The 25,517-nt window shown below is 50.8% G+C and overlaps 11 protein-coding genes across 11 annotated transcripts; 5 read left to right on the top strand and 6 right to left on the bottom strand.

The window, feature by feature from the left end:
• Positions 1–7: 7 nt before the first annotated feature.
• On the bottom strand, positions 8–2,201 carry P152DRAFT_513840 (FAD-binding domain-containing protein; the record flags this gene model as incomplete). The annotated part of the gene is made up of 3 exons (XM_033682825.1): positions 8–382; positions 432–1,235; positions 1,284–2,201. 3 exons carry the CDS (start codon positions 2,199–2,201, stop codon positions 8–10), a joined length of 2,097 nt encoding a protein of 698 aa, XP_033534432.1.
• Positions 2,202–4,318: 2,117 nt separating this feature from the next.
• Positions 4,319–5,234, bottom strand: P152DRAFT_448919 (putative arsenite methyltransferase; the record flags this gene model as incomplete). Its single annotated transcript, XM_033678081.1, has 2 exons — positions 4,319–4,487; positions 4,534–5,234. 2 exons carry the CDS (start codon positions 5,232–5,234, stop codon positions 4,319–4,321), a joined length of 870 nt encoding a protein of 289 aa, XP_033534431.1.
• An 849-nt stretch (positions 5,235–6,083) lies between these two features.
• P152DRAFT_513838 (uncharacterized protein) lies at positions 6,084–7,007 on the top strand (the record flags this gene model as incomplete). The annotated part of the gene is made up of 2 exons (XM_033682824.1): positions 6,084–6,633; positions 6,669–7,007. The coding sequence occupies exons 1-2, from the start codon at positions 6,265–6,267 to the stop codon at positions 7,005–7,007; spliced, it is 708 nt and encodes a 235-aa protein (XP_033534430.1). The 5' UTR covers positions 6,084–6,264.
• Positions 7,008–7,057: 50 nt separating this feature from the next.
• Positions 7,058–8,764, top strand: P152DRAFT_326344 (uncharacterized protein). The gene is made up of 5 exons (XM_033675244.1): positions 7,058–7,826; positions 7,919–8,168; positions 8,242–8,456; positions 8,536–8,620; positions 8,678–8,764. Exons 1-5 carry the CDS (start codon positions 7,378–7,380, stop codon positions 8,690–8,692), a joined length of 1,014 nt encoding a protein of 337 aa, XP_033534429.1. The 5' UTR covers positions 7,058–7,377; the 3' UTR covers positions 8,693–8,764.
• Positions 8,765–8,836: 72 nt separating this feature from the next.
• Positions 8,837–10,995, bottom strand: P152DRAFT_395832 (uncharacterized protein; the record flags this gene model as incomplete). The annotated part of the gene is made up of 5 exons (XM_033676323.1): positions 8,837–9,266; positions 9,316–9,467; positions 9,518–9,847; positions 9,904–10,153; positions 10,217–10,995. The coding sequence occupies 5 exons, from the start codon at positions 10,993–10,995 to the stop codon at positions 8,837–8,839; spliced, it is 1,941 nt and encodes a 646-aa protein (XP_033534428.1).
• A 1,300-nt stretch (positions 10,996–12,295) lies between these two features.
• Positions 12,296–14,292, bottom strand: P152DRAFT_434971 (glycoside hydrolase; the record flags this gene model as incomplete). The annotated part of the gene is made up of 9 exons (XM_033677510.1): positions 12,296–12,515; positions 12,573–12,834; positions 12,879–13,040; positions 13,095–13,182; positions 13,234–13,360; positions 13,414–13,732; positions 13,789–13,908; positions 13,958–14,127; positions 14,174–14,292. The coding sequence occupies 9 exons, from the start codon at positions 14,290–14,292 to the stop codon at positions 12,371–12,373; spliced, it is 1,512 nt and encodes a 503-aa protein (XP_033534427.1). The 3' UTR covers positions 12,296–12,370.
• Positions 14,293–15,002: 710 nt separating this feature from the next.
• P152DRAFT_326307 (uncharacterized protein) lies at positions 15,003–16,317 on the bottom strand. Its single transcript, XM_033675243.1, has 2 exons — positions 16,237–16,317; positions 15,003–16,187 (listed from the first exon to the last, which is right to left on the bottom strand). The coding sequence occupies exon 2, from the start codon at positions 16,163–16,165 to the stop codon at positions 15,092–15,094; it is 1,074 nt and encodes a 357-aa protein (XP_033534426.1). The 5' UTR covers positions 16,166–16,187; positions 16,237–16,317; the 3' UTR covers positions 15,003–15,091.
• Positions 16,318–17,247: 930 nt separating this feature from the next.
• On the top strand, positions 17,248–19,583 carry P152DRAFT_507152 (SGNH hydrolase; the record flags this gene model as incomplete). Its single annotated transcript, XM_033682518.1, has 3 exons — positions 17,248–17,271; positions 17,487–17,843; positions 17,891–19,583. 3 exons carry the CDS (start codon positions 17,248–17,250, stop codon positions 19,406–19,408), a joined length of 1,899 nt encoding a protein of 632 aa, XP_033534425.1. The 3' UTR covers positions 19,409–19,583.
• Positions 19,584–19,748: 165 nt separating this feature from the next.
• Positions 19,749–22,177, top strand: P152DRAFT_457994 (GMP synthase). The gene is made up of 5 exons (XM_033679355.1): positions 19,749–19,821; positions 19,872–19,959; positions 20,236–21,674; positions 21,745–21,805; positions 21,880–22,177. The coding sequence occupies exons 2-5, from the start codon at positions 19,910–19,912 to the stop codon at positions 21,938–21,940; spliced, it is 1,611 nt and encodes a 536-aa protein (XP_033534424.1). The 5' UTR covers positions 19,749–19,821; positions 19,872–19,909; the 3' UTR covers positions 21,941–22,177.
• Positions 22,178–22,361: 184 nt separating this feature from the next.
• Positions 22,362–24,264, top strand: P152DRAFT_457992 (Brix-domain-containing protein). The gene is made up of 3 exons (XM_033679354.1): positions 22,362–22,685; positions 22,740–22,973; positions 23,026–24,264. The coding sequence occupies exons 1-3, from the start codon at positions 22,497–22,499 to the stop codon at positions 24,040–24,042; spliced, it is 1,440 nt and encodes a 479-aa protein (XP_033534423.1). The 5' UTR covers positions 22,362–22,496; the 3' UTR covers positions 24,043–24,264.
• Positions 24,265–24,271: 7 nt separating this feature from the next.
• P152DRAFT_507149 (uncharacterized protein) lies at positions 24,272–25,401 on the bottom strand (the record flags this gene model as incomplete). The annotated part of the gene is made up of 2 exons (XM_033682517.1): positions 25,172–25,401; positions 24,272–25,058 (listed from the first exon to the last, which is right to left on the bottom strand). The coding sequence occupies exons 1-2, from the start codon at positions 25,342–25,344 to the stop codon at positions 24,272–24,274; spliced, it is 960 nt and encodes a 319-aa protein (XP_033534422.1). The 5' UTR covers positions 25,345–25,401.
• Positions 25,402–25,517: the final 116 nt, after the last annotated feature.

The raw sequence follows: 25,517 nt of genomic DNA, 5'->3' as shown, positions 1-25,517 counted from the left end.
CTATCACTCAATGATCATGCCCCCCTGCCTCCACCACCGGCGCCGCCCCCGCTGCCCATGCCGCCTCCAACGCCGCCTGCCCCCCCCTCGTACTCGCATCCGCCTGCGTCTGATTCTGCGGCCACGCACCGCTGCTCCGGAACTCCGTCTCCGGATCCCGCATATTCGGATTGTCGTTCGCCGGCGGATACTCGATCGGCCCGGCGGGGGACGGGGTGGCCGGGCAAAGGCGGACGCCATCTTGGACGGACCAGGCGTCGGCGCCGATGCCCGGGGTCACCCAGAAAAGGCCGGTGGGGTCGTATTTGTCTTTGATGGAGAGGAGACGGGGGTAATGGGTGCCCCACATGGATTGTTTCCAGTTGGGTTCGTTGTAGGAGGCCTGTGGGGTTAGAAGGAGGGGGTGGAAAGATGATAGGGGTGAGGATTACCTCGTTGACATAACACCCACTCAAAGGACTCAGATCTCGCACCGGCGAAATACTTGGCACCTCCGCCCCCGTGGAGATCAAATGCACATACGCCTTCCTCCACGCCGGGTTCACGCTCGTCTCCGTGTCCTCCTCCTTCAACACAGCCCCGCCCCCGATCAGATGTCCCCGTAGAACCCCATACTTCATCCGCGGAAACGTCGCGTTCAGCGCCCCCGCCAGCGCCGGGTCCTTCAGGTGCGATGCCCAGAGGAGTCGGCTATCCATCGGCCGCTTGCCGTCCAGCACCATCATCCCGCCGGGGCCGTGCCGCTTGAAGAACTCGCGGAGCGTCTCGGGCTCGTGCGCGGAGCGTGGGTCGAGGTGGTAGGTGTCCCGCTGGGCGTGGGCGTGACCCCCTGAGGCGGCGGGTTCGGCGTGGTCGTGGCCGCCGGCCATGGTGGTGGCCTCAGGGGTAGGCTCGGCGTGGTCATGTCCTCCGGCGATGGCGGTGGTCGCTGGGGTGGGCTCGCCGTGATCATGTCCCCCGGCTGGTTCCTCGGTGGCTCCGACTGTATCCCCATGAGAATGGCCTCCTTCCTCGGGCATCTCGGTGTGTGTCTCCGCGGGGATAGGGCCGAATGCGGAGTCGAACCACTGTTTCATGGTGTGGTACTCGAGGAACGAGGTGATGGGTGTCGTGATGCCCGGCAGGCTGGCCAGTTTCTGAAGGACCGGTTGCCATGTGGCATTTGCGGTGGCAACCCCGCCATGCTCGCCAATGCTCAAGAAAGTTGCTGATAGGGTGTTCTCTTGGGTGTAGTACTGTTTTGGTCAGCAGATTGGATGATAAGGGGAAAATTATGCACTCACGTATCCCTGCATCCCTTTAGCATTTACTTCCGGAAACTGACTATGGAGGTACGCAGCAGCTTCGAAGATTCTTCCACTGCCGACCTCCGTCGCGTTGAGCCAGAACCTCGTCATTGTAATCTTCGGAGTTGGGAACGCCTTCACTGTCGCCTCGACCACGACCCCAAACGTCCCTCCTCCACCACCTCTCAGTGCCCAGAAGAGATCCTGATTCACCTTCGCATTGGCAACTCGCAACTCACCGTCGGCAGTAACGACCTTATATTCCAACACCTGGTCGACCCCTAACCCGTACACGCTCGTAAACGGCCCATGTCCGGCAGTCTGCCCCCACCCTCCCGCCGTCCTCACCTCTCCGTGCGCCGCACCCATGGTGAACAGTCCACTCGGCGCCAACACATCATGCAATTCCTGCGTTGATACTCCCGCGCCAAACGTCACCGCTGGCTGCTGCCCCGGCAGCACCGTGATCTTATTCGCGCTCGCCACCGCCCCCACCTCGTAATCCGGGCTCTCCGCCCCTTTCTCACTCGGCGTGAAACTCTGCAAGACTTTCGCTCCTTTCAGATCCCCGACCATCAACGATAGTCCGGTCGGCGCGTCATTCCTTCCTAGGAAGTCGTGGCCGCTGTTGACGATGGTGAGGCGGATGTTGTTCGTCCGGGCAAAGTTGACGGCGGCTTGCACGTCGGCGACAGAGAAGGCTTCGATGGAGTAGTCGGGTCGAGTAGGATTGCCTTGCGGGCCGCGCGCGACGACGGCGGGCATCGCGGCTTTCCAGGCCTCGGGGGCCGGCCACTCGGGGTCGGTGGGAATACGCTTGCATTGTCGGGCTGGGGCAGCGGGCGTAGGGCCTTGGGGGGCGGCGAAGGAGAGACTGGTAAGGGAAAGACTCGTGAGGAGGAGTTGGAGATGCATCGTGAAGGACTGACTACTACTCGACAGCGCGACAAACCGAGAGCGACTCAAACGAAGGTATTATGAAAGACCGGTACTCTTTGCCTACCGTATCTGGTAGCTGTCCAAGACATGAGTCTTATATTCGAATTCATAATCAAGCCATTCCATGCCGAGATTGAGAGACGGCTTCCCATCCCCTCCGCCAAGAACATCTTATATTCGACACGAATTCCGGCTATTCGATTTACTTGCTCAAATCCAATATTCATGCGGGTACGGACTCCAGCCGAGTTGTACGACGCATGAGATAACGAATGCTAAAGTTCGAAGCAATATCGCCGATACTGCCAAGACTCTGGGGAAGGGCTGTCTCATCTATATCAATTTGGGTTAAATCTTGTGACGGTATAAAATATTGAACCTCATATCACCAAATGATTAGAGTTCTTTGCATGATTTAGCTCTGAAGATGCCTTCCTAAGCAAGTAAGCGCATCACCGGCTGCCTGGCTGCTCGCCATCAGGATGAAGATCAGGGTCGAAGTATGACCAGGTGCACGGCCAGATCAAACTTACTTCTTAGGGCTCGAACCACAGCGTCAGAGCGAATATATTGGCCTTGCCAGCATTTTCTGATGACTGGTCCAATTAGCCTAGAGACTCGGTCTCAGAAAATTCTGCATTCAAATACCGACCCGGATCTCCTCGTCAACATCCCGGTAACGAGCGGCTCCAGTCATGATTTCATACAAGGAGGAACCGAACGCAAAGAGATCACTCTCTGCAGATTGGGCCAATTCGGCGGATCGATGGTTACTGTGACCGTGATCAGGAGAGGGGAACTATCCAACGACGATCCGGCGAAATCGGCAACTTGATGCTAAGATACTTATCTAGCAATATATTCTGGCAAGTTAGGTATCCGTAGGTAACTCCCTCCTCATGGACAAAAGTGAGGGCGTCTGCGATCTGAGCAGCACTATGAAGCAGCAGCTCGACATAGATATCATTTCCGGCGTGATGGAGGAAAGTTTTTAGATCGTTGTGAGGTGCATCTTCGGGTTTCCTCGGAGACTTGACAACGGTCTGAAATGACTCGTCCAGGCACCATACCTGAATATCCCCTCGAGACAATATCTTTTCAAGCTGAATCCTATTGAATAATTGACTTCTTCCGATATCTGTATCTCTAGCCCGAGAAAACGCAAAAGAGAGAGACCAAGTATGGGAGAGATTTGAAGCAGATGGGTAGGATTGAATTGTGAGAAGATAGCTGCTAAAACCACTGATGTAGAGCTGGATGGAGGACCTGATCAGCTAATTCGGGGCCCTTCACAGACCAGTTTCGGTACTGAAACGATGCCGATCGCCTCTATAAGACTTTCTTTGCAACAAAATAGAGATAACTATCATCTTGAGACTAACAAATTCTCCCCTCGTGGTACTTAGTCCAAGACTAAACCGGTCTTCTTCGCTTTCCAAAACGCAATGCCTTTGCCCACATCATATTTAATCTAGAGAGCTCGGAAATACTACATACTACATCTTCTGAGTGCACCTGATTCTGGCATTGCCAGTATCACTGGGATTTGACGAAGTAAATGGGTCGTGGTGCGAGTATCAGTCCTTGAAAGTCCCTAGAGTTAGATGAGAATACGAAGTTAGAAGGGTTGTAAACTTACCACCCGCGAGCGAGAAGGGTAGAATTGATAACGTCTCTTTCAGAAAGGGGTATACGAGCGAACAAGTATCTGTCATTAGCATCAAAGACGGGATACTGACTCAGGGACCAAGACTATCGAGGAAGCAACCGCTGTTTGTGTCTAGAGAATCGACGGTGACAATATTGAAAGAGCTGCTTTGGTAGACATCGTACATTTTTACGGCTTCGGCCTGCCAAAGAGCTGAGTGCAAGTCAGTAAAATTTCGGCAACTGATGCTTCCATACAGCGGATCGGAGTGGCTCTTGCTTCTTTGTTCCAGCCCTGTCACCTATGGCCTGTCTCCTGAAGTGATAGTCACCCGCCTTGGGGAAGACTGTGACATAGGACGGCACAGGAACTGCGGCCAGCATGTACATCTCTTACCGACCAGTCAAGCTTCTGAAGTCCATACGTCCTCCTTGTGCATCAATCCCTACTTCCAGGCCAGAACCTCGCTTTGGACAGTCGTCGCCCATGCATCCTCGGTGTTAGCCCACTTCTCAAACGCCCCAATGCAGTCTTGGATCTCCTCTTCAGATATGCCGACCTTGATCCAGCATTCTCTGAATGGTTCTCCAGGATTGAATCTCCTAGTAAATGTCCTAGAAGTGATCAGCATTGGTATGATTTCGTCCATGTTTTCTATACCTGATATATGCCTTTCTTTCGTCCATGGTTCCCGCGTATACATTGCTTCCAACACCGATAATAACCTGCTTCTGCCCATTCTCTCTAAGACCATCTACGTCAAAACCAGCTTGACGGTAATGCCCTCGCATTTTTGGCCCTGGCCACTCATCAAGGCCGATTCCTTTGAGAAGATTCTGTTCCCACAACTTCTCAAGATTATAGTCCGGATAGAAGAGCATCTTTGCGCCATCCCTGGTAGCGACAATTCCTCCAGGCTTGACCAACCGTCTCATCTCATTCAGCGCTCGTACCACTGAGACTTGTTCCGGAAGATGTATAAGAACCTGCGACGCGAATACCACATCGAACGTGTTATCTTCAAACTTCAATCCTACCACAACATCACCTTCCTGGTAGGTGGTTTCCCCTCTCGGCACATCGGGGCTACGCGCGATAAGTGCATGCGTGTTCTCCCGCGCCTGCTGCAGTATAGTGTGGCCCAGGTCGATGCCTGTCACACTGCCGTGCGGAACCAGTTCCGAAAAGCCAGCGGTGATAGTACCAGGGCCGCAGCCGATATCGAGAATTTGGTAGTATGGCTGAATATATGGAAGGAGGAAAGATGCATCCGAGTAGATGGTTCGCGTGGCATGGCTGGCCGTGGAGGACTTTGTATGGCCCATGGTGTAGCTTTTGTTCTCGTTGCTTGAAGGAAACATAGTAAGAAGTATATGACGACAGTCGGTGTAGAAGATGAAGCGTAATATTAAGTCTCTAATTTAAAAGAGTAAGTTTCACGGTCGGGATTTCCTCCCACTCCAAATCCGAAGAAATCTACCGACGATTTCTTGTGACCATGGTACTAACTATGTACAGTAGCAAGCACTCTAGTTATTCTCCCTGATATGAGCCGCATACGGGGACCCGCGCTTTCATCTACCGCTCGTTTCTCGACCGCCCGGCGTCTGATCGGCCCCGTTCTTGGGATCCACCGTTCCCTCGGGTGTAGGGTGGTTGAATTTCAGTAATTTATATATATTTCTTCGGATGACTGATAGAATTTAAATTATGCACATAAATTGCTTCTTTCCGAAATTTACGCTAACTTAGTTAGTTCTGTAAGTTAAGTTAACTTAGTTACTTCTCCCCGCACTTTCTCTTTAGAGTATCAATCTTTGAGGCGCCAGCAATGTGAGGAAGTACAAGCCATTACTGAAGAAAACGCTGAACGCTCGCTAATCCGAATCATAAGTTGTGGCAGAGTTGCAAGCTTGTACCAAGAATTTTGTAGCTAAAGAGTAAGAACCAGATAGTTACCTGTTTATTTTATTTTTTCTCCACGGTTCCAGGGCCCTTAGGTCGCAATCTTTGGGGCATCCTGGCAGAAACGCGGCCTAGTATATCCCGTACTCTATTTGATGTTCTCTGGCATCAACATGATGATTCCAGGACAATCTCTACTAGTAAAAACAGATGTGATTAGCCAAAGCATATCTTGTTTGGGTTTTTATATGTCTTGTTTGTTTGGAGCTAGACATTTCCTAGCTCTTCCACAATACCCATTTTCATTCATATCTGTACAAACTTGTATATTGAAAGAAGACCCTGTCCTATATCATCTCCTTCTTCGCCGGGTTTTTGAGACATCTCAACACGTTGTTCATCTTTCCCAGGCCTTACCTCGCTGAATCTCCAATTAAGTTGACCAATAACCCGAGAGTGGACGGAAGCTCGCACATATTCGACATCATGGCGCAGTTAGCCTTGGACGCTGAGGTCCAGAGTCATCTTATGCTAGTCCCTCAGAATAGCGTTATCGACACTGACAGCCGTGACCAAGCGCGTTTCGAAGAGATAAGAACGACACCGTTATTCTCCTCTGATGTTCATGCGATAATCAAGCGACCGACTCGTGATGTACCCTCCACAGATGATTCTACCGAGCAAATACTGCCCCAATACGCATTGCTTGGTATCAGATCCGCGACATATGGAGGTGAAAACGACGAGGACCATACCAACGATCGTGAGGAGAACCTGGTGTACGCAAATATCAACGCCCTGTGGTCGACGTTTATTTGCGGAAGTCAGGGCAGCGGGAAAGCCATACACTGTCGTGTATGCTGGAGAATGCTCTGCTCTATCCATCCAAGACAGGTGCAATTGCTCCGCCTCTCACAGGCCTGGTTTTGCATTACGGCAAGTTCACTGGTATTGAGACTGGGCAGTGGTGTGAGGCTGCATATCTCTGTTCATCAGGCATTCCTGTGGACATTCTTGTCTCTCCAAGTAACTACGTACATATGAATAAGTTGTACTCGGAGCTCCCGGGACTTTCAACCTCCGCTCCGAAACCAAATGTGTATTCAATGTTCTTTCGCGAAGAGCATTTAAGCGTGGGCATGATGAAGAACTTCATGGTGGTTAGTGGCGGAGATGGCGGCACGCCGCAGCGGAACGCCATATGGCCAGGGGGTACCATTGCCGCCTGAGTCCCAACTGAGATAAGCCTGCGATATAACTACATTAGGTGACCAGAATCTCCTCTAATAGTTAACTACCATACTCTTTCAACATCCCCCCCTTTCTTCAACATTCAGTCGTGCCTAAACGTGCGCAGGGCTACGAGACTCCAACTATTGTATTATTCATTTTACTCTTATTCATGTAACTTGAATTTATCTAGCATACATAATTCCGCCTTAGAATCTGCGCTTTTTTGCACAGCTACATTTTTTCATCCAGTGTTAGCTGCTACTGCGTCCTGATACACCAACTCTGCGCGCTCTCATTTCAGACGCACTGTTATTTCTTCTGCTCAGAGTTGGCCTTTGATATTTGACACCAATAGTCATCGTCTCCATGGATCACCTCCGAAGATGGCGGGAAGAGCGCCGGGCTCGGAAAGAACCTCAACCAAAGTATTGGCGTCATTCGATGGTATTCCCAGTATTACCATCTTACGACTCTCGCGTTCCCGTGCGAGCCGCACAGCCCATTGGTGACGAAGCTGTTCCCTGCCAATCCTTCCTAAAGCTGCCTAGCGAGATCAGGAATGCGATATACAAAGAGGTTTTCGGAGGTAGAGTCATCCATCTCTACCTCGGACACGGAAAGCGCCAGGGGACTTGGGAACCGCGGGGCCAGATCTGTCGCCGGAAATGGGAGGTGCTAAGAGACACCCGCTATGAGCCGACAAGAGAAATACCCTTTCAGGAACCCTTCGCGTACGACATGTGTTTAGGGAAGGATTGGGGCCCAGATCTAGAGAAATTTGGGGTTCTAGGATTGCTTCTTGCATGTCGACAGACGTAGGTATTATTGCATATTCGAGCGGCCGAGCATGATCGCGCCACAACTAAACTGAGGCCCGAGCTATCGACGTATTCTGACTCTATCCTAGGTATCACGAGAGCCTTCCTTTTCTCTTCTCGGAGAATACGTTTTACCTCGAAATGGGCGCCGCTCCGGCGCTTCTCCACAACTTTAAAAGCATATTACCCGAGTCCCATCTCGTCAGAGTCACATCTCTTGAACTGACTTGCTATTTTAAATGTTTCACGGCCGCCAAACCCTGGGATGGACACCGCTATTGTGTGGACCTCCCCAATCGCCTCATCGATACCTTCCCAAACCTAAAGTCACTCAAACTGGTATCGTGTAGCCCCGAGCTGCCAAAAAGTGCGATCTCGAAAACCCTCATTGACCAGGAACTGGCGCCCGTAGATCGACTTATCGCTCATTACGCGGCCTTGCGCCCGTTTTCCTGCTGGCTCGTCATTGGTAGTCGGGAATTTTTCGCCCTTAAATATTGCTTGGGAGATGGTGGAGAACTGGTCGAGAAGAATCCGTGGATTGGCAGTCCGCTCGAGATTTGGCGTTCCGTGGATTCTAATCCGGGTGTTGGCTACTGGATCGCATATGTCGATACGCCTGCCACGGTAAGCAGTTTTGGAATTGGCGTTTCTCTTTCAATTCCTGCGCGAAACCGCGAAACCGAATGCTAACAACTATGGGTAGTATGCAACGTGCTTTAGTGGCGAATCCCATTGATTTTCTACATTTCCAGAAATACCATGCTCAAAGGCGAGTGTCATGCATCTTTGTAAGATTTACATGCCCTCTGTGATTACTTATAGTTACCACTAACTAGTTGGAACAGGTGGACCACTACTAATAGTGGTTGCGGGGCCTGCAATGCCAATACAGACGTAGTAATCAAGCCACAGACCGCCACAATCTGTTCCTACACCTGGGTTCCATTTGTAAAAGTCACTGCACGGGTGTTAGATATCTCGAGTTGGCGAAACGCGGAGTTGACTTACTCTAAATCGATTCCAGCGGAGGCGGCAATGTCGAAGCATCCATCCTCGCTTTGCACAAGATAGAATCTGCGGCAACCAGAGATCATGTCAGTCTGAAACGGGTCAGGCGTGGTGACAGGAGTATCGCTCGTCGTCGGCGTGCCAGACGAGCTCGGCAGGAGAGCCGAACTGGACGGGGTAGCAGTAATGGTAGAGCTACCGTCGCCTGGCGTCGGCGTGCCGGGCGGGATAGAGGAACTCGACGGGTCAGGAATAATGGTAGAGCTGCTATCGCCTGGCGTTGTCGTCATAGGGACATCCGTTCCAACGCAGACGAAATATCCTTCTTCGAGGCCCTGACAGCCGGCTCCGATTGCCGGGTTCCAGGCATAGAAATCATCAACGGAGATCTCATTCCCATATATGATGGAGTAGCAGTCATCGTCTCTGGGGGTGTGTCAGTGCGAAACATTGGTCAAGAGTTGGATTTTCGTACCCTCCCACGAGCCAATACTTTGTACAGCCGGTACTGATACCTGTCTGTTGAGGCAGTGGCTCTGTTCCCGGTGGCAATGTGGTTACAGTTGGTGGCGGGGCAGTGCGAGTCGCTGGCGTTCCAGGGATGGCAACGCAATACCACAGGTATTCCTATTCGGTCAGCAATGCGTCATGTCTGCTTAGAGTCTGACCAAGCCTACTGTCAAACCGGAGCAGTCGCCCCCGACTAAGGGATTCCAAGTCATAAACTCATCCTTGGAGAACGTCCCGAACATCAGTGCAATCGAATCGCACGTATCGGACCCAGTCATTTGGTACCACGTAGTGCAGTTAGCGGGGTTTCCACCTGATACAGGCGAGGGGGTCGGTGGCACGGTAGGGGGTTGAGGAGGAGATGGAAAATCTGCGATGCAATAGTAGGTGTCAGCCAACAGGGCAGTACAATCGGCCCCCACTGCAGGGTTCCATAGCACAAACTGCTCCATCGAAACGTATCCGAAGTTCTGCAGGAGGTCATAGCAGGTATCATTCTAGGGAAACAGACGTCAGTGAAGGGAACATGATGGACTTGGAATCGTCGACTGACTGTTGATGTTTTATACCACCCGTCACATTCAGGCGCGGTGCCAGGCTGTGTAGGAGACGGAATAAAGCTCGAATCGATTGTCGGCACTAATGTTGGCGTGTATTCAGTGGGTTCCGGCGGAGCATCAGACCCCGATGTCACTGGAGGGAACGAGAGAGCTGGTGTTGTTTGGACCTGAATCCCAACGCATACCCACCACTGATAGTATAAGCCCGAACAGTCGGCACTCAGGGCCGGATTCCATTCAAGCCTGTCCATTCCGATATCAGCATCGTGTTTCCAGGTCTCTTTTTGTGGTGTTTATATGACGTACAGTTGCTTCTTATTGAGAGTAGAAGAATACATCCTGTAAATGGTTTCGCAGGTATCGGCCGCCAGTACCAAATGCCACCTGTTGCAGGAGGCAGGTTGGCCCGCCTGCGTCTTCGCTGGAGGCCATGTCTCATCCACCGTTGTCGAGGAGATATTTATTGACGTAACCGGGTATCGCGTCGAGTACGTCGAATTGACGGGCGCGGACGTAATGGGAATGCTAGACGAGCTTGGAAAAGTGACTGGAATAGAAGTAGAGGGGGCGGCTGAAGGGGAAGCCCCGACACCAACGCAGTAGGCATTATCGAGCCAAAAGTTCGTTACGCAGTCGGATGATACATCGGTATTCCATTCGATGAACTGCTCGTGGGTGATCCCGTACGCCTCCTCGACTGTAGAACAAGTATCTCCGTCAACAATTGTATGATACTTGTTACAGTTCGGAGAGGTTCCTGGAAGTGTTGGCGCGTCTGGAGTGGCGATACCAACGCAGTAAGAATAATCGGGCCAGAAGTTCGATATGCAGTCCGATGACACGTCCGGGTTCCATGCAATAAAGTCCTCATGGGTGATTTCGAACGTGGTCTCGACTGAATTACAACTGTCTCCGGAAATAATTGTATAGAACTTGTTACATTTTGGAGTGATTCCTGGCTGCGTTGGTGCTCCTGGAGTCGACTCTTGACGTTGAATAAGTCTGTGGGGATGATGATAGATATGACCTGCTTCCACAATACTCAGACATAAAAGAGTGACAAAAAATGAAACGAATGTAGCCATCGTACTGTGCTTTGGGGTTATCCTCTCAGGACAATACTAGAGCAGGAAGAAAGAAGTCACGATGAGGTTGAGTTCTCCAGGTGGCGATCGTCTGGGACCCAGATGTCATTCCCAAGTGCTTGACCGATGACGGCCAGTATTCCCTGATTCTCCGTTGGTCTCGTCGAAGGCATTCCCTTATGCCATTAGTCTCCTCTCATCTGAATTTGAGTCTCAAATTCTTCTGTTCTCCCTTCAGCTTCCGACACCCGCCGACCGAAGCTCCGAATCAATCTCTCACGAACAGGATCGGATTCCTTGCCTTGTGAATGGAAAATTATCACGGTTGACCGTTCCGTTCACCGCTCGCGATGTAACCATGAGTCCATGAATATTTCTAATGCAGGAACACCTGCAACTGCGGGTATGGCTTTCTCCTTAGCCCAGCCACTGTTGGACTTAGTGGTTGCTGGTGTCATGCAGGGCAATATGAGATACCGCGCTAGTATATAAGCACTACAACTATCCAGGGAGTATGAATATCATATCGGGGGGTAATTGACTAATAAGTATCGAAATAGGTCCCTTGCGAATCGCCGGACATTCTAGAAGGATTCCGAATTTCCGATGGTGTCTGTGAGATCCCCGTTCAATCGCTTCAGCCCTCACGCCACACGATCAGGCTCAAGCCTCGCGGCTCTGTTCATCTCTTCATCTTGGCGATAATCCTGGTTGAATCTCTCGTATCAGTCTTCAGGGATGAGATCCATTCTCTAGCTCCATTTAAAACTTCAGATGTATCGGGTGTGGCGCCAAGGTGAAGTTTCCTGGTTCCACTCCGTCGGAGACCAACGACCCAGGGTTGGTAGGCGCATTAACGGTTCTGCTTCACCGTTTTAGTGCTCCACGGAGTGCTGACTGCCGGGTTCAGATATAACAAGGTGATTTATTGATTTCGGCTCCTCTGACCGTGTGGTAAATTGGCGGGAATACGGGATGGTTCAAACGTGGTAAATGATATTGTTGAATAGTAGTTATTCCGCCTAGGCCCTGAACATCCATGTCGATAGGTTGTTAGTAGTACGGCTTGTCGAGAACAGCAGCGCAGGCTCTTGGCCCCTATCTGACGGTGACAAAAATCAGAACTGGCTCAATCTTCCGACGCAAAGCATAGGCAGAGAGGCCCGGTGATTCATATTGGATCAGTGTTCCGGACTAGCAGAGATTACACTGCCCGTAGATGGCCTTTTGCACACTTTCCTAGTACGCTATTCCGTTACAGTCCGAGAAAATAGGATTAAGCAAGGGCAGAATAATAGACAGTTAACTGATGAGCTACGAAGTCTTCAAAGCTAGTTTGAACTGGTATACATGTCCAACCACTTTGTCCCAATCACTATTCCTCCTGGCCCGACCCAAGATCGGCATAGAGCCACTTCCATCCGCCGGTTGGGTACGTCTCCTTCTTCTCCCTTCCCAAGAGCCCTCCCAGCGCATCGATTAAGGTTCCGTCATCTAAGTCAATTGCCCAAACCATCGTCCTATGGCCCGAATTAGTACACTGATCGCACTGATATATCCCACGCAACTTCACTCACCCTCCAAGGCATCTTCGATTAGCGTAGTTAAGCTTCAACTCGAGCGTTTCAGCATCGTCCCAGCTGACCCATTGGTCGCTGTCCCAGGTGACGATTTTCGCAGCAGCCTCTTTGTCAAAGGTGACCGTAGCACCATCATCGATGATCTGGACGATTTCATGAGCAGATAGGACACCTGGTGTTCCAGTGCATGCGCCCCCTTTTGCGCCGTCACTGAATTCGCAACCAGCATGCATGCAGGACGGGTCCTTCATTGTAAAGCCTATCGGTGATAGCATTAGCGTAATTTCTTAACATGGGGTTGACAAGGGTACGTGCTTCTTCCATAGAACCCTAGACCTAAGACTACTCGCTCCGGGTTGATGTTGTTTCGCCATAGAAGTTCAAGACCCTGATTGATCTCGGTGAGATTTGTGTGTGCAAATGCGTACGGTCCGATCGACTTCACCGTACTATCCCAGGTACCATCTAGGCCAGCGGCATTAGTGAGAACGTCGAAAATTTCAAGTCAAGCTAACTTACGGATATCGTATGTCATGATATTGAACCAGTCGAGTATGGGGTCAAGTTCAATGATATTGAAACCTTTAAGATACCAATAACTCGCAGGCTTGACATGGTCAGATACGTGCTTCAAAGTAGGGATAATTGAACCACTCACCAAGGTAATAGACAGTCCAAATGCGTTACCGCTTCCATTCAGTCTGTTCCTCAGGTTGCGCATAAAGGTTACAAAGTTGTCGAAGTCCTCCGGTATGCCGCCTCGATCTTCAGCACCTGGATATTCCCTAGTATTCAGTTAGAATTTACGTCTCAAAATGATGAGGGGATGCTCTCATACCAGTCAATATCCACGCCGTCAAATCCGTTCTCCAGCATGAACTTAATAAGTGACTCGAAGAAGGCATCTTGTGCGGACTCCGATTTCGCAAGGTCACTGAAAGTCGTCCTGGTCGGGCCTGGGTCGTTCATTGCCCAGCCGCCAATGGCTATCCATACTTTCAGCGTTGGGTCCTTCTCCTTGAGCGCTGTGACACGGGTGTATAAGGACGCAGTTCCCGCATCCATTGGAGCAATATGGAAGGTCGTCGGGTGGATTAGTGCAAATGCAAAGTTGATGTGGGTATAATAGCCAAGGGGGATATCCTCTGGCGCCATTGCTGTAATCGGTGTCAGTTAGACCTTCTCGGTCTTTGAATGTGCTGCGTAGACGTACTTCCGCAAGTTCTCTGTAAATTCCATCCTTCATAATATCCGATCGTCTTCTGGTCTGAGCTGCGACCTGAGCATTCAGGAGACACGACGACTTTTCCGTTGCAGAAATCGGCCGTGGTTCCTATCCAAGAATCAGTGTCTGCATCTCCTTAAAATTTCGATCCTCATACCGCAGAAACCGAATTTGCTACAACAGACATTTAATGGGCAGTCTGTTGCATTTGACCAGTCCAGACCCCAACCCGGGTCACATTCGCTTTTGTAATCGCAAGTGCCCTGACATCCTGTCCCGCAGAAATCTGGTCCTAGGCCGCAAACCCCAAGGCCAGTCGTTGGATCGCTATTCAAGTAAGTATCAGCTGAATGGTTGGAGAGGTATCTCGTACGGGGGACCACAACATCCGATTTCACACGCTTTTGTCTTGGAACAAGAGAGGTCATCTTCTTGTCCTAATGCCACTTGGAGAAGGAGACACCAAAGGAATGAATATAGTTGGAGACGCATTATGGCTGATCTCTTGTCACGACTACAATGGAGACAATCTGAACGAAAGACAGTAAGGACATAGAAAACTGGAATTCGACGAAAGTCCACGATCCAAACCCGACCCTCTGAAAACAGGCATGTCGCGAGGCAAACAAGAATATATCGGGAATAGTCGAGCAGGTTCAACCTCACCCTTGATGGCTGTCGGCCTTGCAGGCTAGTCGCATTGGATTTAGCACGCTCCAGTGGTCCGATATACCTGGTAACCAACTTTTGAGATTATATCAAATCTGGATGTTCAACCGGACTCCACCTTAAGTCTTCCCATCCTAATTCAGGGGCCAGTTTGTCCTAGTAGGCTAACTAGGCATCAGGCGGTTGCAAGCAATGTAACAATATATACAACCCCCTGATCCGGCGGGGTTTGGGCGACCGCATTTTAAGTCCCGCGGAGGATTCATGAAGGATCTCAGTGATCAGATGATACGGTCAACGGCCAACGATTCACTTGGAGATTGGAGTTCAGAACTCCAGAAGCTCCGAGAGAAACTGAAATCCTTCGATACGCGAAATACAGGGATCCAACATCCGAGCGTGGACCGATGGATGGGACCGGGAAACCCTTGCTGTATATCAAAGCCACCAGACACCGAGGTTGCGGAAACTGGATAAAATATAAATACCCCGATTTTACGGAAAATTGAGATATCAAAGTACAAACATAGGAACAAAATAATCGCCTGGCATTGGCGAAAGCGACGGTTCTTTGCAACTAGCTTGGGTCATCTCGAGAGTTGCTGGCTTGTTCCTCAACCTCTCACAGACACCTGCCCGACGATGACTTAAAGAGATCCCTGAACCGGCTGTTCTTTGGATGTTTCGGATCCATTAGCAGCGTCATATCGGACATACTTCTTTCCGCCTCGGCATAAAGTGCCGACAGAGCAGCGACATCCATGACACTCGGTTGAGTTTTGAGAACAATCGGGCTCAGGGCCGTGCCATCACGTCGCTGAAGAACAGGTGCTCGCTGGTCATTTCCTGGGGAAGCTACTCCTGCTCCTCCGCACCCTGACGCATAGAGCATGAGAGAGTCCCAATCAACGGCGTCAGGGGAGGTAATAAAATCTGGTTCGCGGAATACACCTCGTGCCAAGATTGGTAGATATTCCTTGGCTGAGAAGTCGATAGCCTCTGCGGCGCTACGAAGTTTGCAGGCATTATCCATCACTCCTTGACCGTGCTCTGCCAGTTTGGCTTGATAGTCTCGCATATTCTGACAAGTGAACAGAAAGGCGTCGTAATACTGGGAGGAACCAGTGAAATAGTTGAAGGCGCTCCAGAGATTGGGTCGTTGGTGTTCGTGAAGTAGACCCCAAGCATGTCCGATCTCATGCGCGACGTTCGCACGAACATCCAGCATGCCGACGCTATCTAACGTCGACAGCATCATCGAGGGGCCCGGCTGGTCGGGGGGGTTCGCGACAATCTTCCCCACGCTTGATCCAAGGTGGCCTTGACCATTGTAACTGACCACCAAGTGATTTGCTCGGTCTCCCATGCACTCTGTTCGGCCAATTTTTACCATCTTGAACACATTTTCATTCAGGCCATGCTCGTACCATAACTGCATGCCACTGATGACATGATCGTTCAATTCGGTCTCGGCCTCGTCGTCCGCAAAGCAATACCGAATCTTCGCGTTGGGCCATGGCTGGGAATTCTCTCCAATAGAGTTTGCCGTTCCTTGTCCAGGAATACCGACGGTGAAATATCGCTTATCATGATGTAGCATGGTAGAGTTGTCGACTGGCTGTTCCCATGATGCATGGCCGGCGAGTGATCGCCAGGCGCATAGGAGAAAGATCAGACAGAAATGTTGCGACTGCATTGTGGCCAAGCTCAATCCAAATCTGCGTGAATGTCAGTCTTTGAAAAATTAAACAACGTAAAGATACAAACTTCGGAGGGCGATTGGGTTGGGCTTCATATGGAGCGCAACTCACTCCTGTGGAATGTTGCAAGAAGACGAGGCCAGCGATAGAATCAACTGAAGGAGATGTTACTTTCCCGGACACATATGCTCGCCGAAAAGCACAGCAACCGAGTATGATACCCTTCAATTCCCCCTTTGCCGGAACCACCCATCAATAGTAGGGGTGTGTAATTAGCCATGTCTTTGGCCCCAGGAGCGGAACGAACCATCGTAGCCTGCTAGGGGCTTCCGGTAGATCAGGTAAGAAAATATCCAAGCTCTTTTCAGTCCGGGATGTTTGGGGACTTCTGTAGGACACTGAGATGACTCCAAGTCTCGAATCTGGATAGGGGTCGATGCATCGGAATGGAATTTCCATGGCACCAACAGGACTGGGATCTCGATCCTCCATGCAGGATCGGACTTCCTATGCCATCCATGTTCGCACTATATGCAGGTACTAACATGTACAGAACATTGAACCCAAGCTTGTTCTATAAACGATACCTACTATGGTAGGCGGGATGAAGATCTGCAACAAGTGGGTCAGCTCAAAACGTGCGCCCTCCAAGGCTGAAGACCTTCAGCCCGTCAGTGGCGTGAGGATTCACCCATCTCATTATCTCTTGAGTAATACGATGCCGGATCAAGCTCGTGATTCAGATAGCCGCTCCGATGCAACTTGCTCATAGCGTACGAATGTAAATTGCAATATCAAATTCCGTGTTAGTGCAACTACTGCGGCTCTGGAACGGGAACGTTTTCCGACAAGAGTAGCATCCATCATATCCAACTCGTACCCCAAAAACAGCTTGATGGATTGCTTCCCCTGCCCAAGGTGTCCGGCATATCGAGATATCGTCCGATACGCGGAAGACCTTTGCATGGAATGAATTAATATCTGATATTCTCACCAGCAGCATGGGAAACAATCGGCCCACCCGGGGACGGGGGTCAAACGTTCCAAGGGCCCTCGAAACTCCGAGCCCGCTTGAGCCATGAGAAGGGAAATACCTTGGATAGTGAGAAGTTTGACCGCCTCCAAGTTTCCTATGCTCTCAGACGTTCTTCACGGAGAGGCACATCGCCAACTTCATTTCTCTTCGTTCCACGATTTGAACATCCACCTCTTTCTCATCAGTCGCTCTTTTGGCATGATCCCCAGATGATGACCATCATGCGCCTGTTTCTATATTTCCTTCAAGGCATAGCCCTTGCTTCTGCTTATATCTATGAGGATGATGCCGCGTATACGAAGAATAGCTCTTTCCCATACAATGTCCATGCTAAGAGGCAATCCAACACAGTGACCGATTTCTCGTGGGTCAAACGATGGGCCGCAGTCGGAGACAGTTATACAGCCGCTATCGGGGCTGGACGTCTTTGGGGACAGCGGAAAGATGACTATGCTTGCTCTCGATATGATCGTGGGTATCCGGCTCTCGTGAATAATTTCCTCGGATCGCACGTTGAAGATTTCCAGTATCCGGCCTGCAGTGGGGATCGATCGGTGAACATCATCAACCAGATCAACGCTTTGAAAGGGAACTTGGATTTAGTGATGATGACAGCTGGTGGGAACGATCTTTGCCTGGTGAGCTTCAACACTGCATCGTAGCAGTGCTGTACTGATTCTGTTAGGCCGGTATTGTTAAGACTTGCATCCTGATGAGCTTTCAGAGCGAATCAGGGTGTGAGGAGGTCTTGGATATTGCACAGAATAACATCGACAACATATTAAAACCCAACATTCGATCGCTTTTGGATGCATTGAACTCCAAAATGAACGACGACAGTGTGGTGGTTTTTAACCTCTACTCGCCATTCTTTGACGCGGAGACGAGCAGCTGTGCAGACAAAACCAAGGAGGACTGGACCCTTTTGCCCTTCGGCAATGCGTTGGAATTGACTAAGGAGCGTCGGCGCACCTTCAACACGTTGGCGGCCAATGCGAATAAGGCTCTGAAAGAGGTGGTCGAGGAGTTCCAAACTAAGTCCAATATCAAATACAAGATTGGGTGGTCGGACTGGAGTCCCTGGGTGACGAAGGGTGTTAGTGGTCTCATGTGTGGTGAGAAGTCGTCAGGGCTGTACCCAGATCCAGTCCAGCCCGATTTGCAGTTCTTCAAGCCTTCCACTCGCCAGGTCAATGGGCATGATGAGTTGAAACGCAAACGAGAACTTCAACTGAGTCCGGCCGAAATTGCTGCGTTGAAAGCAAGCACTCAAGATATCCGCCGTTCCGCTCTCTGGATGGAGCCAAATCCGCAGGCCGAAGTGCTCCACAAGCTTGACCCTCGTGCCCCTGATCCGCCCGGTTGTCCAGGAGATGGCGGCATAGGTGGCAGCATTGGCATCCCCGATCGATGGGGCAAGTACTTCCATCCTAACGAGTTGGGCCACCAATCAGTGGCGGCCTTTGCCATTGCGACCGCAATCTCCTTAAGGGGTGAGATTCTCGATAAGGAAAATCCATACTGCGAACCGGCAGAGATCTTTACGTGCTGGCAAAAGAAAGGGTCTAAGGGATATGCTAGCTCCGCCCGTATGGACACGAATTATCAAGATTTCTGTAAAAAGCAGGTGAAAGCGCCGTCAAACACCAATGGCTGGACCGTCAAGAAGACATACCATCAAGGCACGCTAGATGAGCATGAATTTGTGATCAAGCTTGACGAACTTGCCTCGGCGTTCGATGAATCGGCGTGTCTTTCTGCATTTAAGAAAATCATCCATTCATGCGATGGCAACGATTCAAACAACCCGTTGAACTGGAAGTTCGGTGGAAAGTTCGAACAGGGCGAATATACCTACGAGGTAAACGTCAAGCGGACCAACCGTCCCTGGCCCCCCATTAAAAAGAGGAATGGATACTGCGAGGGGTGGTACAAGGTGTTTTGGGGTGAATATAAGATCCGAGGACACGGATGGGCAGGCCATGATTATGGCCAGGATACACTGATGAAGCATGCAAGAGGATGCATCGGCGGTGGTCTCACGGCGTGGAAGTTCTCGTACTACGATGAGCCGGATGAGGACGGAAATGAATGGGGTGCATCATTCAACACACCAATCTGGGTTCGAGCGCGTTGCTTTAACAATAATAAGGTCCAATTCGCGTCGGATGGCTTTACCGATGGCTGCAGAGGAAACGATTGAGGTTTGAGTGTCGCAGGCGTTTAGCAATCCGAAGCACTGATATGAGGTAGGCCGCTATTTTGTCGAGTTGGACAAGCTGGACAAACGTATCTACGCTGAAATAATTGATTAGATTCGTCAATAGGACGTGAAGTAAAGTTACAGTGCTGCGTTCGTTGCTACCCATTGATAGAGCATCTGCTGGATGTTATTCGACGTTGGAACTGAGGAGAAAGACTGAAGTAGTGAAGTTAGGTTGCCAAGAGCACGGCCACATTCTTACTTCGTTTGCCACGTGACCAAACGTGTGTTCGAAATGATCAGATAAGATTAGATCGTGCGGCGCAGAAAATCAACCTCACTGAAATTTCGCAAATGTTCATATCACCAGAGTACCGTAAATAGGGAATACAACTATTCCTCGAATCAATTTTGTAAATTCTTATTCGACTGGCCGTCTTGAACTATCGCTTACTCTGCCTAGAAGTTATCAACGGCTACGCGCCAAGACACGCCATCGCGATGGCTGTTCCTCACAAATCATTCGACACCATATTAACTCTTGACTTCGGGTAAGGCCCATTCAAATTTGCGTTCTCTATTAAAAGCAGGAAAAATCCATGGCTTGAATATGTTGAAGCACTTCCCCTCAGATCTATTAAGATGGTGAACAATTGCTGAGCTGTTCTCCTTGGAGGTGACTCATTCCTCTATCAATTCACTAAATATACGGTGTCTAATCTTACAAAGCATGTTCACCGTATGAGATAGGAGGAGTGCGTCAGGGGAATTTGTCAAATTTATTCTCTAATGAGATGATAGAAGGATCCGCACTTACGCTGAGATAGGTCACAATACACCCACCTGATCTCCCGCCGACTCCGTGAACTCAATGTCTTCTCGGAGATGCTCCCATGCACTCAGAAGATCTCTGAGCTGGACTTCACACCCAAGGGCATCATTCTCTCAGGAGGGCCGTATTCAGTCTACGAAGAAGGGAGCCCTCACGTTGATCCCGCGGTTTTTGACCTGAATGTGCCCATTCTTGCCATTTGCTATGGTATGCAGGAGATCGCATACCGTGCGGATTCATCAAATGTTATCGCCGGCACGCACCGAGAGTATGGTCACTCCATACTTAAAGCGCAAAAGATCGATGGGCATGTCGACCGTCTATTCCAAGACCTTGAGGGTTCAATGCGCGTGTGGATGAGTCACGGTGACAAGTTGGCCAAACTTCCCGAGGGATTTCACACCGTGGCAACATCTGACAACTCTGAGTACGCCGCCATTGCTCACAAAACAGAGCCGATCTACGGGTTGCAGTTTCACCCCGAAGTCACCCATACGCAGAATGGGACTCAGCTACTGAAAAATTTCGCCATCGATATCTGCGCCTGCAAACAAGACTGGACTATGGATGCCTTCTTAGAGCAAGAGATTGCGCAGATTCGTGAGCTCGTCGGCGAAACAGGCCAGGTCCTAGGAGCTGTTAGCGGAGGTGTTGATTCCACTGTTGCGGCGAAACTCATGACGGAGGCCATTGGTGACAGATTCTGGGCAGTCCTCGTCAACAATGGTCTCATGAGACTCAACGAGTGCGATCAAGTACAGAAAGATCTCAAGGAGCACCTAGGGATCAATCTAACCGTTGTGGATGCTTCACAACAGTTCCTCGACGGTCTCAAGGGCGTTTCAGATCCCGAGAAAAAGCGAAAGTTCATCGGTGGCAAGTTCATCGATGTCTTCGAGGCGGAGGCTAAGCGAATTGAGGATAAAGCGGCCGCTTCCGGCAAGGCCGGAAATATCAACTTCTTCCTCCAAGGCACACTATATCCGGACGTCATCGAGAGTCTCTCCTTCAAGGGTCCCTCAGCAACGATCAAGACTCATCACAATGTTGGTGGCCTACCGGAGAGAATGACCAATGGGCAAGGTATGCAGCTGATTGAGCCGCTTCGAAGCCTCTACAAGGACGAGGTGCGTGCGCTCGGCCGAACACTCGGAATCCAAGAAGAACTGGTGATGCGGCATCCATTCCCCGGTCCCGGCATAGCCGTCCGAATCCTTGGCGAAGTATCTCAGGAAAAGGTCGACATTGCCCGTAAAGCTGACCATATCTTCATCTCCGAGATTCGCAAGGCTGGGTTGTACAACAATATCTCCCAGGCCTATGCAGCAGTCGACCCGAGTCGCGCCGTGGGTGTCATGGGAGATAGGCGTGTTTACGGCTATATCATCGTTTTGAGAGCCGTTACGACCACAGATTACATGACCGCGGAAGCCTGTAAGTGATCTAATCCCAGCAGCTGTGCTTACCTTGGCCTGGATATGACACAGGCTAACTTGCTGGATAGTTGAATTCCCTTGGGACTTCTTACAAAGGGTCATGAATCGGATTGTGAACGAAGTTCATGGGTACGTATTTCTACCACAGCCATCTAGGATAACCAATGCATCTTTATGCCACCGTTTACTTACATACTTCTTAGGGTGTGCCGCGTCACTTACGACATTACAAGCAAGCCGCCGGGAACGATCGAATTGGAATAATTATTCAATTCCTTCCTATGTTGTCAAGCGTAGTCATTATAAAAGTAAATGGCTAGATGTAGACCTAGACGAAGGTATCAGAGCAATCGATCACAGTTTTATGCGTAACGTTGGGATTACGAAACTGTGTAAGTAGCTGCAAGTATCAAGAGGGCTCGGAACTCGATATTTGCAATATAAATGGGACGCAACCTAAGCCCAATCTCGTGTACTAGACATGTAGTAATACTCACCTACAAGGCGTTGTCCAGACATACTGTAGGGAGGTCAAATACCCGTTCCATACCTACGGTAGCTACGGAATATTTGTTTCTGATATTGGAACTGCACCGTTGGACCCTTATATCCGCTTAAATCCGTCCGCGCGCAGACCCATAAAATTTCTTAACTTCAAAACTGAGAATTTCGGCCAACGGTATTGGTGTCGCCTTGATCTAGTGAACATCCTTCGAAAGCAACTTTGATTATTCTTGTTCGCTATTCCGAATCTCTACCGGAATCCCGACTTCGCCAGATCGAATTTCCATACCCCTCCGAAGTTTCTCACGACAACACAATGGCGCGACGAAGGGTTAAGAAGCGGACGCAAGCGCGCAATGTGCAAGACCAGTCCGGGAGGAACATTGAGCGCACACCCAAGAGCATGGTCCTTCGGATAGGTGCAGGAGAAGTCGGGCCCAGCATCAGCCAACTTGCGCAGGACGTTCGAAGTGTGATGGAGCCCGAGACGGCGAGCCGATTAAGGGTTTGAAAATCGCGAGCGCATGGCGTGTGCCCTGGCTGACATGTTTGATCGCAGGAACGGAAAGCGAACAAGCTGAGAGACTACACGACGATGTGTGGACCGTTGGGAGTGACGCATTTGATTCTGTTCTCGCGGTCGCCGGCTGGGAATACGAATCTGCGGATCGCGATTACGCCTCGAGGACCGACGCTGCATTTTCGAGTGGACAATTATTCGCTTTGTAAGGATATAATGAAGGCGATGAGGCATCCCAAGAACGATACAAATCTGTACAAGAGTCCGCCATTGGTATGTATTGGAGTGCTTCGGAATTGCACTTCAGGTCTAACTGTGATCATAGCTGGTCATGAACAACTTCATGTCGCCTCAAACCACTAAAAAGGGCTCAAAAGAGTCCTCTGAGGGTCAGCCAAAGGGCGTTCCAAAGCATCTTGAGCAGCTGTGCACGACGGTCTTCCAATCCCTGTTCCCACCCATCACCCCACAAACGACCCCGTTGTCCAGCATCAAGCGAGTCCTCCTTCTCAACCGCGAACCAAATTCCCCCTCCACCGACCCTCAAACTTCCCACGACGAATCCGATAACCCCTCATATATCCTCACCTTCCGACACTTCGCGATCACCACCAAAACCGCCAGTGCCTCTCGCGCCGTGAAGCGGTTGAAAAGCGCAGCGAAGAAAGGCGCAGCGGCAGCTCCGACCGGTGCGGGTAAGAAGAAGGGAAGAAGCGTGCCGAATCTAGGATCACTTCCGGATGTCAGTGATTGGGTCCTTCATGGGGATGACCCTGGGAGTTACACGTCGGCTAGCGAGAGCGAGCCGGATACGGATGCAGAGGTCGAGGTCGGGGTCATGGAGAAGCGGGCGTTCCCCAATCGCAACGCGAGGGTAGCCGAGGACGGGGAGAGCGGAGCGAAGAAGCCGAGTCGACCGGCGCAGAATTCGAGGGTGGAGAAGCGCGCCGTGAAGCTGATTGAAATTGGACCGCGGATGCGGATGCGGTTAGTGAAGGTCGAGGATGGGGTATGTTCAGGGAAGGTCATGTGGCATGAGTTCGTCGACAAGTCCCCTGAAGAGGTGAAGAAGCAGGAGAAGGAGTGGGAGAGGAGAACAGCGCAGAAGGATGCGAGGAGGAAGGAACAGCGGGATAATATTGAGAAGAAGCGGATGGAAAAGAAGCCGAATGAGACTGCCGAGGAAGGTGACGAGATGGAGAATGAGTACGATACGGATGAGATTGAGGATTTGGACGATGAGGACCTGGATGAGATGGCATACGAGGATGTCTCTGACGACGACGAGCTTGTTGATGCGGACGGAGTGGAAGATGAAGAGATGGAGGATGCAGACGAATGAAAGCAGTCATAAGGTCTTCATTCTAATCGTATAGTCGTTTAATCGTCTAGGACACCGCATCGCATAGTCGGTTTCATCAGGCCTTGTGTAAGCCCCTTGATTTTGGTTAGCGACAAATGAGACTCCGAGATCCAGAGACTTACCAAATGTATGATACTACAACTCATGGTGCTAATGCATGTTAGGAAATGGTTTAGTTAGGGATATCAAAGCCCAACTCCCACCACTTTCACTTCTTCTTCACCCTCCGAATAACAATCTTCTCCCTCCCATTCTCCATCTTCACCAATTCCCAACCCACCCCCCGTTTCACCAACCCCTCCCACCCCTCCCCGGTAACCCTCTCCAAATACTCCTTCTCCACCTCAAAATACGTCCTCGCGAAACACTTCAACACATGCACCCTCAACCCCTCCACCGCCCACTCCATCACCCCCCTCTGATACCCATCCACCGCCCTCCACAACCGCCAAAATCCCACCCAATCATCCCTCACCAACGCCCTCACTACCCCCTCCACCCTCCGATCCGCATACCCTGCCCGCACCCGCAGCGCATGCGCCGCCGCATAGTCCCCCTGCCGACACGCAAGATCCAAGATCTCGTACCCTACAAACTCATGTAGCTCGACGTCCGAGAGCGGGACGTGCGCGTGGATCGGCCCAAGCAGCCGCTGGAGCGCCGGGTGGTAGGACTCGTAGGATTTGCAGAGTAGCGCGGCGCGTGTGATGAAGACGTAGGCGCGCTGGGCGAAGGGGTCGAGGCGGTTGGTGGCGGTGAGGGATTCGCGGAGCTTTCGCATGGCGTGGAGGATGGTTTGGAGTTCGGGGGAGGGGGTCGTGGGGGAGGGAGTTGCGGAGGGGGAGGGGGGTGGTTGGTGGGTGGGAGGGGTGAGAGAGATGGCGGCGAATTGGTCGGCGAGAGTTTCGGGGGCGGAAGCGTGGGAGGCGCAGAATTTCATGTAGCGTTCCACGATCTTGTTGTAGTATGCCTCTTGCGCTTTCGGGTCGTTAAGGCTGTGGATCGGAATTATGTTCAGCGATGGTCTCTCAACTAAATGCGGGGAATTGAGGAAGAAGGGCGCATGACTTGACTTCCCCAAGGAATGGCTTATCGGAGATAGACATACCGTGTCTCCCCTTTGGAAGGTAACCCATATGCTTCAAGTGGCTCATGCGTTGGTGATCTTAACCGTCCCCATCCTCCAGTGGTTACCCTCCGGTTGGCTGGATGTTGTTGTGGTGTCTTCCTCTGTGTCGAGCTGGAGGACACATGACGATCATTGCTAAAACGAGGATTCATGCTGGAGGATTCACCGGTTCCGGAACCTGTTCACGTTCACCTATGCATCAGAACGATGTCGACAACGGTCGTCGCTCTTGAGTGTTGATATGAAGAAAGTGTGCATGACTCGAGTTGGAAGGCAGGTGGGATGCTACATGACTCGGATCATCAATATTTATCTCATCTCGACA

Source organism: Eremomyces bilateralis (assembly GCF_010015585.1).
Source record: "Eremomyces bilateralis CBS 781.70 unplaced genomic scaffold P152scaffold_8, whole genome shotgun sequence".
Lineage (NCBI taxonomy): Eukaryota > Fungi > Ascomycota > Dothideomycetes > Eremomycetales > Eremomycetaceae > Eremomyces > Eremomyces bilateralis.
This window is presented reverse-complemented; position numbering and strand designations above follow the sequence as displayed.

Bases quoted from the DNA above. Each gene is read 5' to 3' on its own strand.
- P152DRAFT_326307 (XM_033675243.1), bottom strand. From the start codon at position 16,165: ATGCAGTCGCAACATTTCTGTCTGATCTTTCTCCTATGCGCCTGGCGA.
- P152DRAFT_457994 (XM_033679355.1), top strand. From the start codon at position 19,910: ATGGCTGTTCCTCACAAATCATTCGACACCATATTAACTCTTGACTTC. The intron at 21,675-21,744 runs GTAAGTGATCTA...CTTGCTGGATAG, and splicing joins TTACATGACCGCGGAAGCCT to TTGAATTCCCTTGGGACTTC. The intron at 21,806-21,879 runs GTACGTATTTCT...CATACTTCTTAG, and splicing joins ATTGTGAACGAAGTTCATGG to GGTGTGCCGCGTCACTTACG.
- P152DRAFT_326344 (XM_033675244.1), top strand. From the start codon at position 7,378: ATGGATCACCTCCGAAGATGGCGGGAAGAGCGCCGGGCTCGGAAAGAA. The intron at 7,827-7,918 runs GTAGGTATTATT...ACTCTATCCTAG, and splicing joins CTTCTTGCATGTCGACAGAC to GTATCACGAGAGCCTTCCTT. The intron at 8,169-8,241 runs GTATCGTGTAGC...TGGCGCCCGTAG, and splicing joins ACCTAAAGTCACTCAAACTG to ATCGACTTATCGCTCATTAC.
- P152DRAFT_457992 (XM_033679354.1), top strand. From the start codon at position 22,497: ATGGCGCGACGAAGGGTTAAGAAGCGGACGCAAGCGCGCAATGTGCAA. The intron at 22,686-22,739 runs GTTTGAAAATCG...GTTTGATCGCAG, and splicing joins AGACGGCGAGCCGATTAAGG to GAACGGAAAGCGAACAAGCT. The intron at 22,974-23,025 runs GTATGTATTGGA...CTGTGATCATAG, and splicing joins TGTACAAGAGTCCGCCATTG to CTGGTCATGAACAACTTCAT.